The sequence below is a fragment of the Coenobita brevimanus genome, chromosome 57, assembly GCF_032717465.1.
Source record: "Coenobita brevimanus isolate Jiangsu-jjx chromosome 57, ASM3271746v2, whole genome shotgun sequence".
Classification (NCBI taxonomy): Eukaryota; Metazoa; Arthropoda; class Malacostraca; order Decapoda; family Coenobitidae; genus Coenobita; species Coenobita brevimanus.
Genome location: NC_137010.1, coordinates 52,395,615 through 52,413,622, shown reverse-complemented (window position 1 = coordinate 52,413,622; position 18,008 = coordinate 52,395,615). Strand labels below are relative to the sequence as shown.

General features: G+C 49.5%; 1 protein-coding gene across 1 annotated transcript; it reads left to right on the top strand.

Moving 5' to 3' along the window:
• Positions 1-4,851: 4,851 nt before the first annotated feature.
• LOC145401999 (uncharacterized) lies at positions 4,852-9,329 on the top strand. The gene is made up of 3 exons (XM_080274100.1): positions 4,852-4,887; positions 8,391-8,825; positions 9,222-9,329. The coding sequence occupies exons 1-3, from the start codon at positions 4,852-4,854 to the stop codon at positions 9,327-9,329; spliced, it is 579 nt and encodes a 192-aa protein (XP_080130226.1).
• The last annotated feature ends 8,679 nt before the right edge of the window (positions 9,330-18,008 follow it).

Below are 18,008 nucleotides of genomic sequence, written 5' to 3'. Positions count from 1 at the left end.
CAGGCTGGTGGAGCAAGAGACTCTACCCTCTGTAGGAGCTCAGGGACTTACGGAGGGAGGGCAGCCGAGGGCCAGCTCTCCTACTTGGCTGGCTTGGGAGGCCCAGCTGAAACTCCCATCCGGGGTGTACATGGGAGGTCTGGGGGACGCTCCCTGCACTAGACAGCCCCATTGGGCACTGCCTGTGTTCCTACTGAGAACAGGGGTAGGAGCCTGAGGGGACTCCTCCTGACACCACAGGCCCTAGCGGCTGGAAGACGGCGCCCGGTGGGCTCTTCCGGCAATAGCCACAGCTCTGGCAGAGACTGCGCTACGGCTGCAGGGACTGGGACATCTGTCCCGGCAACATCAAGAGGCAGAGGCCTGGTGGGTACTCTCAGCCTAAGCCGCAGCTCCGGCAGAGTCTGTCCTCCTTCTGTCGGAGTTGGGGCAGTGCTGGGGAACGACTGAAGTCGTACCTCCGGCAGAGTTTACCCTGGGGCCCACCTCCCTGCTGGGGAGTACCGGCGAAAGTCGTCTGGTGGACATGCCAACGTGCCGGCTCCCGAAGGCGGGTGGCAGAAGGTGGAGAACCAGCGGTCCCTCCACCCACAGTATATCCAATGGGATCTACTGTGCTGCTGCTCCCTTGGGGTATAACAAATCTCGAGGCTCCTCCTGAGTCCTATGTTATATAGGAGGCCAATCCAGTGGACTCGGCATCCGAGGGTTTGTTTGGGATCTTGCCACTGCAAGTCCCATCCCAATTCTGGCGAGTGTTCCTTCTGCTGAAGTGTAGTGTACTTTTCCTTTACACTGCCGAGTGGTCTGGCTGTGGGAAAGAGGAGCGTTAGGTCACGGGGGATATATGTCGCTGTTGCCTGGATGGGGGGTCAGGTAAAACAGCCTCCCTGTCATCTCCTCATGGGGTGGGTGTCACCCCCTCATACTCTCCTCCTGGGGTGGTGGTGTCGGGTTCACCCCGCCACATGGGTATTTCATATACATATATATATATATATATATATATATATTACAATGCCGGCTGTGACAACACAAGCTGCCACCACACCCCCAGGAGGAGGACACGGAGGGCTAGACGGTGCGCGGAACGCACCCAGACAACAGGGCCATAGGTTCACCGAGGCTGCGTGCTCCTATTCCCCAGAACTCACCCGCCGCCACCACCTTAGTCAAAGTACACTACGTTCCATGCAAGCTGACCACCGACAGGATTGGGGTGGAACTGGCCTAACAGTTCTGAGCAGCACCCTAGCCATGGTCTGTAGTCAGGCACCAGAGACGGCCTTTTGCCACTCATAAAAAAGGTCATGGCCTGTAGCCGGACTGCTAATTAGGAGAGGGCCTGTAGCCGGACTGCTAATTAGGAGAGGGCCTGTAGCCGCTCTGCCCAGTGCTGCTCACACCCCCTAGAGAAACCAGAAATGGCCTGTAGCCATGCTGGGGAGAGACCGGTATGTCCCCTCTCCTTCTTTAGTTGCCTCGGATGGCACTACACAGGCGACGGCCTGTAGCTGCGCCCGTAGGGAGGAGGCAGCCTGTAGCCACTCCTCTCCTGCATGTCGTCCTCTTTGCGGGGCCTCGGTGACAGCTGGTAGCTGCACCGGCAGGCAGGTGAAGGCCAGCAGCCACACATCGCCTGAGTTTCCGTTAGGGAGTCGGGCCCCAGCAACGGCTTGTAGCCGCGCTCCGTCTGTTGCCCCAGGGAACCCAGCAATGGCCTATAGCTGCACCGGGCAGAGTTGCCAAAGTCTCTCGCCCCCCTGTGACTCTGCAATGAGACGGTGAGCTGTGCTCAGTCCTGCCCTCCGGCAGGAGCACAGATTACCCTCCTGTCCACCCGGACTGAGGCAACCTCCAGGAGGAAGATCACTGCCCGGAGGATTGGTGGAGCGGTCCCGTACTGTCCCCAGGGTTGTTCTCACTCCATCTGGAGAAAGAGGACGCCTACCTGATGGACTCCGGCCATGAACGACGCTGCAGCCCAGCACTAACGGTGGCGCCCGCAGCGGATGACCGCAACTGGTGCCCCTCCATGGACTTCCCCCAGACCCCCGGGCGGCCCCACTCCCCACCCCAAAGAAGGCGACATCCGTCAAACACCCGGTGCCTAAGTGAGCACCTCCAACGCCTGTTTGGCCCCAGTCCCGAGGGCGAGACCCCAGTCCCCAGCCCCAATAATGAGGGGCCCTTTGCAACACACAACCCGAGCCCCAGCCGAGAGACGACGCCCCTGGGAGTGGTCCTGTGGCCGCAGGACGAAGGGACTCCCAAAGGGCCTCCGCCCACCCCAGGCCGAGAGTTGTAAGCCCTGGACCTCCCCTTCCCCGAGTGAAACAAAGTGGACCTAAAGACAGTGAATTTACAGTGAACAGTGAGATCAGCACTTAAGGCATGAGAGTGAGTTTACAGTTATACCAGAATACGGTGAGGCCAGAAAAGACCGAGACTAGTGAGTGTAAAAGAACAGGCGCCCTAGTGAAATCCAGCTACAAGTATACAGTGGGGCCAAGTAAGCCCGTAAGACCTTAAAATACAAAAGCACAGACAGTGAATATTACAAACAGTGATACTACTCTTGCCTCCTGTAACGGCACCTGCAAATAATGCTGCCAATTATTCCCTTCCCTTGTGCAGAGTCAGTAACACCCTCCTCCCCCCTCTGCGCTCAGCCTATGAACTTAGTGTCAGAACAGTGAACACCTCAAGGCAGTGCCTCCTCACCACGGACAGTGTAATAGTGCCTTTGCCCTCCTGAAGCAGACTTAGACTCCTGTACATCTAGCATCGTGTGTGATACTATACCAACTAATGCTAGCCTATGTATTGATTTCTGCCTATGAGATTGTGTAAGAATGTCTACCTGTTCCACAGCAGTTGAAATTGTCAATATACATGTAAGGTTGTTGCCCTGTGTTTTTATGCCGTGACCCTCTTTTGTTTGTCTAAGCTCCGGTCTAGAAAGGGAACCCAGCTACACTGTAGGAGTTCTAGGGACGGGAAGCCGCCCTTAAACACCTAGCATAACACTGGTGGACAGCAGTGGTTCTTGACCCGGGCATATACAGAGAGGACCAACAGGGAAATCATTCAAAATGGCAACAAAAACCTCATGTACAATTGCCCAAATTCGACCCAGAACAGTACGACATTCACACATATCTAGCAATAATCAAGCCATTGCTGGATATCACGTTCAAAGATGACAGGCAGAAAATTGCTGTCACATCCCCACTACTGGGAAGAGCCACGGCCAATATTGCACCAAAAGTCGTCCATGAACTCACATGGGCAAACTTTACAAAAGTAGTAATCCAAGCTATCACACCGTCATTGGGAAAGATAGTAGCACTATCCCAATCGGATAATCTAGCATACGACGGCAACTTGGACAACACTCTAATCCAGGCTAGGCGACTTGTCACTGCTGCCTACCCGGAAGCGTATGATGAAACCCGGGAACAAGATACTTTCAACACTCTCCTCAGAGTCCTCCCTAGCATAGTCAAAGAACATTTCACGACTCACGACCAAACGGGAGACCTCGACCGAGACATCCAGCTGATACAGTGACTCTTAACCTCCCACTCTGCCCTTCCACAAATGAACTTGGTCAGTAAATTCTCCACGAACAGACCAACACCGCACAAGAAACCTCAACCACCACTATCCCAGACCAGCACAGCACCTGCACCCAGTTTACCCAGGGCCCACCCCACAGGCAAGCGCCCTAGCCACAAGGAGAACCAGAACCTTATCTCAATCAACCCCTGGGAGTTCTCCACATGCAGTCACCGATGCCCACTGCACAACATCCATGAACAGCTCAAAGCTGCCAGGTGCAAACTAACCACTCTTGGATGACACAATATGTCTTCCATAGAAAACGAGGGCCCTGAGGATGAACCCGCACCCATGGGAGAAACCGACCCCGGGGAAATGGAGCCAGAGGAGGAAGAAACCCAACAGCAGCTGGATTTTTAGGATTGCCCTGGCACCTCCCCACGATGGCAGGGACCACCTCTCTCAGATACCGTCCCCCAGTCTAAGACAAGATGAGGCTGAATGGGGTAAAAGCGAGGCTTCTGGTCGAACAGGAGCGGCCAGATTGTGCCTATAAGGTCATTACTACTCCCGTCATAAGTCGGCTTTTGACCTGCTTTTCCCCACGTCAGCCCATCTCCTAGTCGCGGGGGATGGTCCCCTACCCATCCGTGGGGAAACCCGCACCCTACACACTGACACCTACCAGCAAGCATCAACGCAACACAGGGTCATAGTTTTCGACTCCTCCTATCATAATTATGATTGATACCTTGGACTGGACCTGCAGCAATATTTACAAGCCACCATCGATTGCCACAAGCGGCAGCTCCAGTTCCGGAAACCCCCGACCCCTTCAGGGCAGTGTGCACTTGCGCGATCCCCCCCTCCCCCCACCACTCCCCCTAGCCCTGCCCCCACCACCTTTCCCATCCCCCTGCCCCCCTGCCGACCCTTCCCCCCACCTTCCCCACCACCACCACCACCACCATAACGATCCCCCCTCATCATGAAGCATGGTTCCCCCTAAACAGGCCAACCAGAACATCCGTCCTATTCTCCCCCGACCTGCCGCCCGGACCACTTTCGGCCTGCCTCCTACCCCCTACCTTCCTCCCCCCCACCTACCTGACGCATGAAATACACACTACAGGACCACCAATCCACCAGCCCTTCCGGCGGAAGAACCCAAAACAACGAACTGAGGAAGACTGCCAGGTCCAGGACATGCTCGATGCCGGCGTTGTTTCCCCCTCCACCTGCCCCTGGTCCTCCCCCGTCGTCCTCGTCAAGAAGAAAGACGGCACCATGCGTTTCTGGGTGGACTACCGCCGCCTCAACGACGTAACTATCAAGGATGCCACTCCCCTCCCCAGGATCGACGACTCCCTCAACTCCAGAATGGGGAGAAGCCCTATCCTCACACACAGGGTTAGACCTGTATACAAACTTGCAGGAAATTTCTTTGTATCAATTTGTAAATTATCCGACACGTGGATCTAACATTCTAGATCTTGTCTTAGCTACATCAGAAAATGTAGTGAGTAATGCTATTGTTGGAGAAGAATTTAGTACAAGTGATCATCGCATAGTTACATTTAACATTAAATTCAGTGAAGGCAGTGTCAGGGCCATTTGTAAAAAAGTGCCTGACTTTAATCGAGCAAATTTAAGAAATTAATGGCAATTGTAGGTGCAGGTGACTGGCATCCCAGTGTCGAAACTTTAGATATCATTGATGCACGGAATTTTTTTTACAGAAACTCTCAACAGTGCCGTCAGGTTCTATATTCCAATGCGCAACAGAAGGCCTGGCAAAAATTCTAAACCCAAATGGCGGAACTCCGACATTAAACACTGTTTAGAAGCAAAAAATCTTGCATATAAGAATTATAATACCACAAAGAGTCAAAGTGAAAAAAATGAATACGATGCCCTTCAACGAAAGGCAGAAAATTAATTAAATGCAATAAGAAAAACCTTGAGGCACATATTGCAAGTACAATAACTAAAATTCCAGAGAATTTTTCAGTTACATAACAAGTAAAAAGGTAATAACTCCATCAATCGGTCCCTTAATCACAGATAACGGAGAGCACACTGATGATGGAACAACGATGGCAAAAATTCTTAATACTTTCTTCGCGCCAGTATTTACAACAGAAAATATACATACGATTCCTACTGTTTCCCCCATTCCCATAGAAAAGGGCAACATAATCACTGATATTACAGTCGCTATCGTGACGTACTGCTTGCAGTAAACAAATTAAAAGAGAATAAAACACCAGGACCGGACAAAATATCTCCACGTATATTGAAGGAACTACAGAATGAAATATCAAAGCCTTTATCTGAACTTTATAACTTATCACTTAAGAGCAATAAGGTGCCACATGAATGGAAGCTTGCTAACGTAACCCCAATATTCAAAAAGGGCAACAGAACCCAACCAGAAAACTACCGCCCAATTAGTTTAACATTGGTGGCTTGCAAATTGCTTGAAACTATTATCAGAGACGAGTTTCTGAAACACTTAGAAACAAACAATCTCATAAAAGATTCGCAACATGGTTTTCGTAATAATCGCTCTTGCCTCACGAACCTGCTTGACTTTTTCAATGATACACTGAACATGTACGACGAGACTAAATCTGTTGATGTGGTCTACCTCGATTTTCAAAGGGCTTTTGACAAAGTTCCACACAAAAGACTCCTTCAGAAGCTAAAGGCACATGGTTTCAGCGACAGTGTTCTCGGGTGGGTAGAAGATTGGCTCACCGGACGAAAGCAAAGAGTTGTAATAAATGGAAAAGAGTCAGACTGGATAAACGTTACAAGTGGAGTGCCGCAGGGTTCAGTGTTAGGTCCTATTCTTTTCTTAATATATGTAAATGATATTGACGAAGGACTGTGTTGTAAGATTTCAAAATTTGCCTAATATACTAAAATAGGTAACAGAGCAGATACAGCACAGCAAAGGTAGGTAATTCAGAGAGATCTTGATCAACTGTTTAATTGGGCCCAAGTCCGGCAAATGGATGTCAATATTAATCAATGCAAAGTGCTAAACATTGGCAGTAAAAATGTAAGAGTTAGTTAGCCTATAGCATGAATAATGTTCAACTTGATAGGGTAAAGCATGAAAAAGACTGAGGAGTTATAATGACAAACTATTTGAAACCAAGCAAACAATGTACAGAAGCTGTGAAAAAAGCCAATAAATTGATTGGATTCATAGGCAGAGCATTTGAATATAAATCCGATAATACTGTCCTCACTTTGTTTAATTCCTTAGTACGTCTGCACCTGGAGTATTGCGTTCAGTTTTGGTCACCTTATTATAAAAAGAATATGGAAAAGGTTGAAAGAGTGCAGCGAAGGATGACAAAGATGATACCTAGAATGAGAAATAAACCGTATGAGGAACGTTTAGAAGCCCTGAATCTCATTACCCTAACTAAATGGAGGATACGAGGAGATTTAATTCAAGTATTCAAAATATTCAAAGGACATGATAACATGGCTGTCGATAAATACTTCACAGTTGATCACTTGAATTATACTAGAGGCAATGAGCATAAAATAATTGGCAAAGGATTCCAGTTGCATGAAGCTAAGCATTTCTTCTTCAATAGAGTTGTAAATATATGGAGTAAATTGCCCTCCAACGTAGCAAATTGTAATACAGTATCATCCCTTAAAGGTCGCCTAGATAAGTAGTTGTCGTCTAAACCCCAGCTTAATATCCTTTACTCCTGAATAAAACACTTGTGTATGTATAATTTTTTTTTTTTTTTTTTTTTTTTTAGTTTATTAGAGCCTGGATCAATTTATTAAATGCAAATATAGTATATGCACAGACTAGGATATGCACAGATAGCCCTGAGCTAACGGTTACTACTCATACTTTCGACCTGTGATGGGCTGGGGATCACTGAGGGTTCCTGCTAGTTAAGTGGCCACCATCGGGATTTTTTTAATGTGCCAGGGGTCACTGCCCCAGGAGGAGACTTGTGTGCTTGTCCCACATGGGAAAGTTCCTAGTCTCAGTGGAATGAACGGAGCTGAGGCCTGACTGACTGCTGCCTACCTTAATAACTCCAGGCAAAGCTGCCACACCACCCCTGAACATCCACACTGTGCACTGTGCAAATTCCATGCAGTGTCTGCAGACGCTCCATTAACTCAACGTACTCGTACATAGTGTCATGCATTAGTTATATATTTATTCGATTATTCATTTTACTTTACTACTCTTTCAGGTTATTCATACTGTTAGCTTATAGATAATGTATTATAGAATGTAGCTTTTCCTTTTCAGTCTTTCCTATGAAATTTCCATGTCAGTTTTTCCATGCTGCATAGTGGTTTTTCTCTTTTTCTTGCCAGTTTTAACTGGAGGGTTTGGAGGCGGGGGGAGCCTTCTTGCTTTACTATCCTTATCCTTCAGCATGTGGAGTTAGATCTCATAATCATAGTCTACTCTGTAATAAACAGCCTCGAAAGGACCATAAGGTTTGTTGCTGTTTGCATTCCTTTGTACTCCTTTGTACTCCCCATACAGTGCCTCGTGGTTCTCCACCCTCGATCTCCAGTTAGGGTATTGGCAGGTAGTTAGGGTACTGGCAGGTCCCCGTACATCCTGAGGACAGAGGAAAAACAGCCTTCTCCACCAGCAACGGGAAGCATTACGAATTCAACGTCCTGCCCTTGGGCTCTTCAATGCCCCCACCACCCTCTCCCAACTAATGGAGTCTGTCCTTAGTGGCCTCACCTGGGATTTCTGTCTGGCATACCTGGACGATGTGACTGTCTTTAGCAAAACTTGGGCCAATCACCTCCAGCACCTCAGGAAAGTATTCCACCGAATCCGCCTGGCCGGACTCAAGCTCCGGCCCTCTAAGTGTATCCTGGCTGCCGGAACTGTTTCTTTCCTGGGGCACGTCATCTCACAAGACGAGATATCCCCCGACCCAGACAAACTCTGTGCTGTCGTGAGTATCCCACTACCACGAGACGTCCATGAGGTCCGAGCCTTCCTGGGCCTCACTTCATACTACCGACACTTTGTCAAAGGGTTTGCCAATATCGCCAAGCCCCTCCACGACCTGACCCAGAAGGGAGAACCCCTTACCTGGACCGAGAAGAGACGAGGTGTTTTCCAAGGACTTAAGACCAAACTCCTAACGGCCACAATCGTCGCCTTCCCTGACTACTCCCTATCCTTCCGATTATACACAGACGTTTCTCTAGTAGCAATCAGTGCCATCCTCGCCCAAGTCCAGGAGGGATGAGAACACATCATCACCTGCACCAGCCGCATTCTCAACCAGGCCAAGTGAAATTATGCCGCAGCCAAGTGAGGATGCTTGGGTATTATCTGGGTCCTCGAACACTTCCAGGCCTATCTTTTGGGGACAAACATGACGATCATCACGGACCATCAATCACTCCAGGACACCCACAATGCACACCTAATCTAGTGGCGAGAAATCTTGGAGGAATTCAAGTACAAAATATCCTACCACCTCAGCAAACTCCACACCAATGCTGATGCCCTATCCCGGCTCGCCATCCACGCCATTCAACACGACACAGAGCTCCTACAGCAGTGACAGGACAAAGACAGACCTTCCTGGATCCCCTCCCACCTATTCAAGAAACTCTACCGCCAGGGCAATCACCTCTTCACCCTGTTGGGGCACATCACCCTTGATCCCGACACCGCCCTTGGCGCCATGAAACACCTCCACTCCAACAACGACATTCACCTGGGCATGTAGAAACTCCTCCAAATATTCAACGACACGTATTGGACCCCCAACCCCTCCAACCTTCCCCAGAAAATCATCCAATCCTGCTGAGCTTGTGCACTAGGCAAGGACACCACCTGCACTGCCGGCCCTTCAGGATGACTCACCGCCCATAAACCCTGGCAACTCGTCTCGGTGGATGTCGTAGGACCCCTGCCACCCAGTTCCGGGTACCACTATATCATCACCTTCGTAAACACGTTTTCGAAATTCATCATCACCTATCCTGCCAATGAACATGATGCCGTGGCTGTAGCCGACGCCCTAGTCCGACATGTCTTCCTCTACTTTGGAATTCCGCAAGCCTTATATTCCGACAATGCCCCTGAATTCACCACCAACATCTGGCAGGAACTCTCAAATTTATTTGGATATCGCATCTCCCATTCCTCCCTCTGCTGGCCTCAGGGAAATGCCATTTGTGAATGCAGCCACTGATCCATCATGAACCAAATCCACACAGAGATCAAGGAAATTAAAAACGAGGATTCACCAGCCCATATAAAAATTGTTCAGTGGCGAATAAACTCCTGCCCACGGGAGGACAGTGTCTCACCCCACGAACAGGTACTCGGAGAAGTGCCCCTCCTACTACCCCTGCGACAACACCTACAGCTGCCTGCCATACCACCCACATATGATCCTTGCCACCACCTCAAGAGGGTACTCCACCACCTACAGAATGGCCTGCATCTCCAGGCAGATGCCGTCCCCGACCCTTACAAACCAGGTAATACAGTGATGATAGCTAAACTCCTCGTGCCACATAAACTTTCCCCCCCGTTTCATAGGCCCATACACCATCACCCACGTCCTTAACCCATATCAAGTAGTCATAGACTACAACAACACTCCCCGCACCCTGAGAAATTGCCATGTGTGCCCCTTCCACCCCACCACATCCCCAGCCTCCACCCCACAACTCCACCCTTCCCCACCTCCCTCCCCCTGTCCCGCTCCTCCTCCTGACTCCTACAACTGCTATATCTCACCCTCACCCCGTCTCCCCACTTTCCCCACCCCCTCTGCCCCGACCCTGCTGCCCGTCACGCCGGATGGCACCTCACAGCTAGAGTCACCTGCACCGACCCTGCCATCTGTCACACCACCTAGCACCTCACAGCTAGACTCACCTACACTGCAAATTCCCAGCCCATCCCCCACCCCACCACCACCACCACCCTCCCTGCCCACACCCAACGCCCTCTCATCTGCCCCCCAGCCACCACCCAAAAACCAGATGCCCACTCACGCCCATAAACCAGCCCCATCCACCACCAGCACCACCTCCCCCTCCCTCTCCCATGCCACCCACAAGACACACCCTTGTACACCTCAACCCTTACCCATTCCCTCCCACACTACACCACCAGCCCCCAGCGCACCCAGGCATCACACGCCCACCTCACCACCCACCCCCACCCTCAAACCCACCATCACCCACTCCGGCTGCCTCTCACGCCCTCCCACACGATATACAACCACCCCCACACCCCCAGCCCCCCCTCTTCACACCCCCAACATGACCGCTATCACACTCATGCTGCCTCACCCCCTTGCCCCGAGGGAATCCAACGGCGCATTACCCTGGCATAAAACCACCATCATAGCCTCAGTGTCCAGGATTCAGCTTGATCCTCTGCAGAAAGCAACACCTCCCAACATGAGACTATGCCGCACCACTTGTGCACAAACCCTCAGCAGGAAGCACTGTCTCCAAGGCCCTCACAACTTCCTACAACTCCATCTCACAGCCCCCGAGCCCTCCACACTTTTTCTGACCTTCGACCCACATCTCGACGAAAATCAAGCCACCTCCAACTGGACTGGCCTCCTGTAACATCTAAAATCGGCCCTCACCACCACTACCACCAAAACCAACTACCTGCAGTCAGGGGGTCATGATTTTTTCCCTGATGACAGTGGTAAAATGCCGGCTGTGACAATGCAAGCCGCCACCACACCCCCAGGAGGAAAAGGAGGGCTAGACGGTGCGTGGAAAGCATCCAGGCATCAGGGCCATAAGTTCACCTGGGCTGTGCGCCCCTATTCCCAGGAACTCACCCACCACCACCACCTTAGTCAAAGTACACTACCTTACGGGCGAGCTGACCGCCGACAGGATCAGGGTGGAACTGGCCTAACAGTACTGAGCAGCACCCCAGCCATGGCTTGTAGCCGAGCACCTGAGATGGCCTGTAGCCGGCCACCAGAGACAGCCTGTAGCCGGCCACAAGAGACGGCCTGTAGCCAGACCACTAATCAGGAGACAGCGTCTAATCGCTCTGCCCAGTGCTGCTCACACCCCCTACAGAAATCAGCTATGGCCTGTAGCCGCGCTGGTGAGAGACTGGTACATCCCCTCTCCTTCTGTAGTTGCCTCGGAGGGCATGACACCGGCGATGGCCTGTAGCCATGCCCGTAGGGAGGAGACCGCCTGTAGCTGCTCATCACCTGCACATTGCCCTACTTGTGGGACCTCAGTGACGGCTGGTAGCCACACCAGCAGGCAGGTGAAGGCCAGTAGCCACACATTGCCTGAGCTCCCGTTAGGGAGTGGGGCCCCAGCAACAGCCTGTAGCCACGCCGACAACGAAGGGACGGCTTGTAGCCGCGCTCTGTCTGTTGCCCGAGGGTACCCACCGATAGTCTGTAGCCACGCTGGGGAAAGTCGCCAAAGTCTCTCGCCCCCTGTGACTCCGCAACGAGATGGTGAGCTGTGCTCAGTCCCGCCCTCTGGCATGAGCACAGATTACCCTCCTGTCCACCCAGACTGAGGCAACCTCCAGGAAGAAGACCACTGCCCGGAGGATTGGAGGAGCGGCCCTGTATTGTCCCTGGGGTTGTTCTTCCTCCATCCAGAGGAAGAGGATGCCTACCTGATGGACTCTGGCCAGGAACGACGCTGCAACCCAGCCCTGACGGCGTTGCCCGGAGGGAAGACCGCAACTAGCACCCCTCTGAGGACGTCCCCTGGACCTCCGGGCAGGCCCACTCCCCACCCCGACGAAGGCAACGCCAGTCCTCCACCCAGCGCCTGAGTGAGCACCTCCAACATCTGTTTGACCCCCAGTCCCGAGGGCCAAACCCCAGTCCCAAGCCATGACAGTGAGGGCCCCTATGCCACACACAGCCCGAGCCCCAGCTGAGAGACAATGCCCCTGAGAGTAGTACCGTGGCCAAGGGATGAAGGGACTCCCAAAGGGCCTCCGCACATCCTGGGCCAAGAGTTGTAAGCCCTGGACCTCCTCTTCCCCCAGTGAAATAAAATGGACCTAAAGACATTGAATTTACATTGAACAGTGACACCGGAACTTAAGGCACGAGAGTGAGTTTACAGTGATACCAGAATACAGTGAGGCCAGAAAAGACTGAGACCAGTGAGTGTAAAAGAACAGGCGCCCTAGTGAAATCCAGCTACAAGTGTACAGTGGGGCCAAGTAAGCCCGTAAGACCTTAAAATACAAAAGCATAGATGGTGAATATTCCAAACAGTGATACTACCCTCGTCCCCTGTAACGAAGCCTGCAAATAGTGTTACCAATTATTCCCCTCCCTTGTGCAGAGTCAGCAATACCCTCCCCCCCCCCGTGCTCATCCTATAAACTCAGTGTCAGAACAGTGAACACCTCATGCAATGCCTCCTTACCATGGACTGTGTAACAGTGCCTTTGTCCTCCTGAACCAGACTCCTGTACATCTTGTATCCTGTGTGATACTATACCAACTAATGCTAGCCTATGTATTGATTTTTGCCTATGAGATTGTGTAAGATTGTCTACCTGTTCCACAGCAGTTGAATTTGTTAATATACATGTAAGGTTGTTGCCCTGTGTTTTTTTGCCCTGGCCCTCTCCTGTTTGTCTAAGCTCTGGTCTAGAAAGGGAACCCAGCTACACTCTAGGCGTTCTAGGGACGGGAAGCCGCCCCTTAAAAACCTAGCATAATATATATATATATATATATATATATATATATATATATATATATATATATATTGAAATACTGGCCGTGGCAACTCAGGGCACCACCACACCCCCAGGAGGAGACTACAGAGGGGTATATGGTGCACGCACAACATCCATAGAATATAGACATAAGTCCCACAGGGCCGCGTGTCCCTATTCCTCAGAGTGCTCCCTGTGCGACCACCCCCATCTGAGTGCACTACCTATCAGCCGAGCTAGCCCTCACCAGGATCGGGGTGGAGCTAAATACAGCTCGAAGGAGCACCCCAGCAACGGCCGGTAACCAAGCAAATCAAGGAACGGCCTGTAGCTGCTCTAATAACAAGGAGATTTGCCTGAAGCCACTCCAATAATAAGGCGATGGCCTGTAGCTGCGCCCTTGTGATGGACAGTAGCCGCACACAAAAAAGGCAACGGCCTGTAGCCGTGCCCCCCAAAACAGAGATGGCCTGTAGTTGCTCCACGTGCTGCTGAACCCCCTGCAGAACCCGTGACGGCCTGAAGCCACACGTGGGGAGAGAACAGTACACCCCCTCTCTCTCCGCAGTTACCTTGGAGGGCACAACACAGGCGATGGCCTGTAGCTGTGCCAAGAGGCAGGAGACAGCCTGTAGCCGCTCCTCGCCTACATGTCTCCCTCCATACGGGACTTCGGTGACGGCCTGTAGCCGCGCTTTGTCTGTGGTCCCATCAGGAAGTCAGGCCCCGGTGATGGCCAGTAGCCGGACCGACAGGGAAGGGATGGCCTGTAGCCACCCTCTGTCTGTTGCCCAAGGGACCTCAGCGAAGGCCGGTAGCCGCACCAGGGAGGGACACCACCAAAGTCCCTTGCCCCCTGTGACTTCACAATGTGAGGTTGACCTGCAATCAGCCCTGCCTACTGGCAGGGGTCCAGGTCGCATCTCTGTCCACCAGGACTGAGGCAACCTCCAGGAGGAGGACTTCCACCCCAAGGACTGGTGGAGAGGCCCGGTGTTATCCCCAGGGTTATTCTTCATCCAGTTGGCCCCCGAGGAGGACTCCCATCTGATAGACTCCTGCCGGAAGCAATGCCACAGCCCCACCCTGATGGCGGCGCAGACAACAGACCCTCGAGGGCGCCCCCAGGACCCCAGGGCAAGACCTTTCCCCTCCCCAATGAAGGTAACACCCTTCCCCAACCAAGGGCTTGCAGGAGTGCCTCCAGAACTTGTTTGGCCCCAGCCCTGAAGGCCAGACCCCAGTCCCCAGCCCCGAGTGAGGGGCCCTTCACAACGCCCAACCATAGCCCTCAACGAGAGACGACGCCCCTACGAGTTGTCCCATGGCCACGGGATAAAGCTACTCATGAAGGGACTCCGCCTACGCAAGGCCGACAACTATGAGTCCCCAGGCCCTCCACCTTCCCCTTGCCAGACCAGTGATTGTGATACATAGTTCCCACAGACAGAAAGTGAAAGGCAAAGACAGTGCAGTTCAGATCAGAAGTGAATTCCTGTACCAGTGATAAAGATGCTTGTGACAGTGCATACCCACCTTGTGCAAAACGAGAGGCAAAACTCGGTGTCATAATAATAAATTGTGACAGTGTATATCCACCTTGTGTAAACCGAGAGGTAAAATCCAGTGACAATATATATATATATATATATATATATATATATATATATATACATATATATATATATATATATATATATATATATATATATATATATATATATATATTGTTACATAGCCTATGATTTCATCATCCTTTGTGTAATTTTAACGCACAGTATGCTGCATGTTTGATCACGAGCGTGTTCTGCCTCATTCCCCCCCTTCTACCGTTATAGTAGAGTAAGTCGTTCGATCTGTTATTCAGAGCGGGATTGTCAACTCTTTGTCCCCATGGCTTCATTTGCGCGTCCTTCTTACAAGTTGTATCAAGCTCTGCTGGCCCCTATATAATGAGCTCAGTCCCTGCATCATTGCCACTTAGATCTGCTCCTCATTTTGTTCACATCTCTGTCCTCCCCTGTACAGATATTATTATTGTGAGTGCTCAAGAAATCTCCAAACATCTAGCAGCTGTGTGTAATTTGAGTATAAGTGTTATTGCATTTTTTCCTGTACTGTGTAGCATAAGGTTAATTCTTAGGCCTAGTGAGGTTTTTGATTAATGTTGGGTTTTATGTCAGTCATTTTTTATAATAGTTTGTATCTGTAATAATTTATCTGGCATTCACTGAGTATTATCTGGTATCTCATTTTATCAGGGCTGACTTAGATAAATATACTCTTGCTAATTTCGTGTTAATAGAGGCTATTGCAGTTAACCAAATATTTAACCTGATTATTTGCCATTACATTATCCTTATGAGTCCTGAATGTTTTGTTGTTAGTTTGAGCATTAAACTTTAACTTGTAATTTTACCTAACTCTTTTGTTTTGAACCTGGAACTTTACGGGACAGTAGTGACTCTTAGTATTCTCACTTAAAGTGTACGTTATCTCTCTCTGTTCCGTAACATAAATTTGGCGACCTCTTATCAGGATATTCAGGATATTATCATAAGGATATTGCTTGATATTTTGTGACTGTTACTTATTAATTATGTCTACTATTACTACACTTGATGAAGCCAAAGATTTTTTGTCAAATGTGCAAACAGTGTGTGATATAGAAAACAGAACAAAGAATGAACTTAAGCTCGTTACTCAATAATTGGGAATTGCTGTTCGCTCTCATCATTCTAAAGATCAAATTGTTGACATGATTAACGAAAGCTTGTTTAATGTAACTCCTCCAAATGAGCAAAAGCAGATTGAATTAGCTAAGTTACAGCTAGCCCTGCAGGAGGCTAAGGCTAAGGAGGCGGAGGCTCGTGTTAATGAGGCAAATGCTCGTATTCAAGAGGCACAGGTACAGGCTCAGGCACAAATTGAACTTACAAGGATTCAGGCAGACCATGAGTATCGCATGAAACAAGGTGGAACTGGATCATCTAGCTCTGATGATTTTGATGTGGCTAAAAATGTTAAACTTGTCCCTCCTTTTAATGAATCTGATTTAACCAAGTATTTTCAGTTGTTTGAGAGGGCAGCTACAGGTTTTAATTGGCCCAAGGAATATTGGCCAGTACTCCTTCAAACTGTTCTCACCGGTAAAGCTCAAGTAACTTATGCATCTTTGCCTCAGGATTAATCTGATAATTATGATGTAGTTAAGAGCTTGATTCTTAAGGCCTATGAGCTTGTTCCTGAAGCTTATAGAGTAAAATTTAGGACAACTTACAAGCAAGATAAGCAATCCCATGTTGCGTATGCAAAAATCAAAGAAGATTTGTTAGAGCAGTGGTTAAATTCTAAGAATGTGGATTCTGATTTTGGGAAATTTAAGCAGATGATTTTGCTGGAGGACTTCAAGAGGTGTATTTATAAAGATGTAAGCCTATATCTTGATGAGAAAAGAATAGATAATTTGTCTGATGCTGCAGTTTTAGCTGATGAATATGTTCTCACTCACAAGAGATATTCTAAAGAAAAAGGGAAAGCTGAGAGTAAGTACGTTGCCTCTACTCAGAGTACAGGTAACAGTAAAGAGAATAAAGATGATGTGTCTCAGGAAGTAAATACCAGCTTCACCTCTAGATTTTAGAAAAGTAAATGTACTTATTGTAGTAAGCTTGGTCGTACTACGGAGAGATGTTTCAGGAGACAGCGTGATGTGAACAAAAAGGAGTCTTTAAATATTCAGTCAATTGGTCTAGTGTCCACTCTTGAGAGTTCCCAGAATTCTTTAACTGAGTTAACTGAACCTGCTTTGAGGGGTAACTTAAATTCTCATGATGGAGCTCCTCTTTTGAGCAGTAACGTGGGTGACACTCTCAAGAGTTCATGTGCTAATTTCCTGTCTGATGGTTTTGTCAGTCCTCTGGACAGTAATGACAAGAAATCAGTTCGAATAAATCGTGATACTGGTGCTTGCCAATCCCTTATGCTGACCAGTGTTCTAGGCTCTAATGTTAATTCCTCTGATGAAACTGTAATCTTACAAGGTGTAGGGAATAATTACTTCTCTGTCCCTCTGTGCAGAGTGAATTTAGAGTCTGGTTTTGTTAATGGTTCCGTTATGGTTGGGTTGGTTGAGACACTCCCAATGTCAGGTGTAACTTTCTTACTTAGAAATGATGTTGGTGGAAGTCAAGTGTGTCCAGCTCCTCAGTTGTCTAGTGAGCCAGTGGCTGCGTCCCGGGATTGTGATGTCCCTGATGTGTTCCCTGCATGTGCTGTCACTAGGGCTAAGTCTAAAGTTACTGGTGATTTAGAGGATAATGATGATGATGATGTTATCCTAGCTGACACTTTTCTTGCTAATTTGGACCACTCACCAGATGAGGCAGTACCCCGTAGTGTTAATAATTTGTCTCGTCAAGAGTTGGTTGAGTTGCACGTTGCTGACCCTGAGTTGAAAGGTCTAGCTAACCCTGCTTACAGTGAAGAAGAGTCAGCCGGTGCTTCTACTTGTTATTATGTAAAGTCAGGAGTATTTATGAGGAAGTGGAGACCCCCAACAGCATCAGCCGACTGTGAATGGGAGGTTGTACATCAAGTTGTCATCCCTCGTGTTTGTAGGCAGGATATCATTCGAGTGGCTCATGATAACAGTTTGGCAGGACACCTTGGAGTGAGGAAGACTGTGGCACGCATTTTGAAA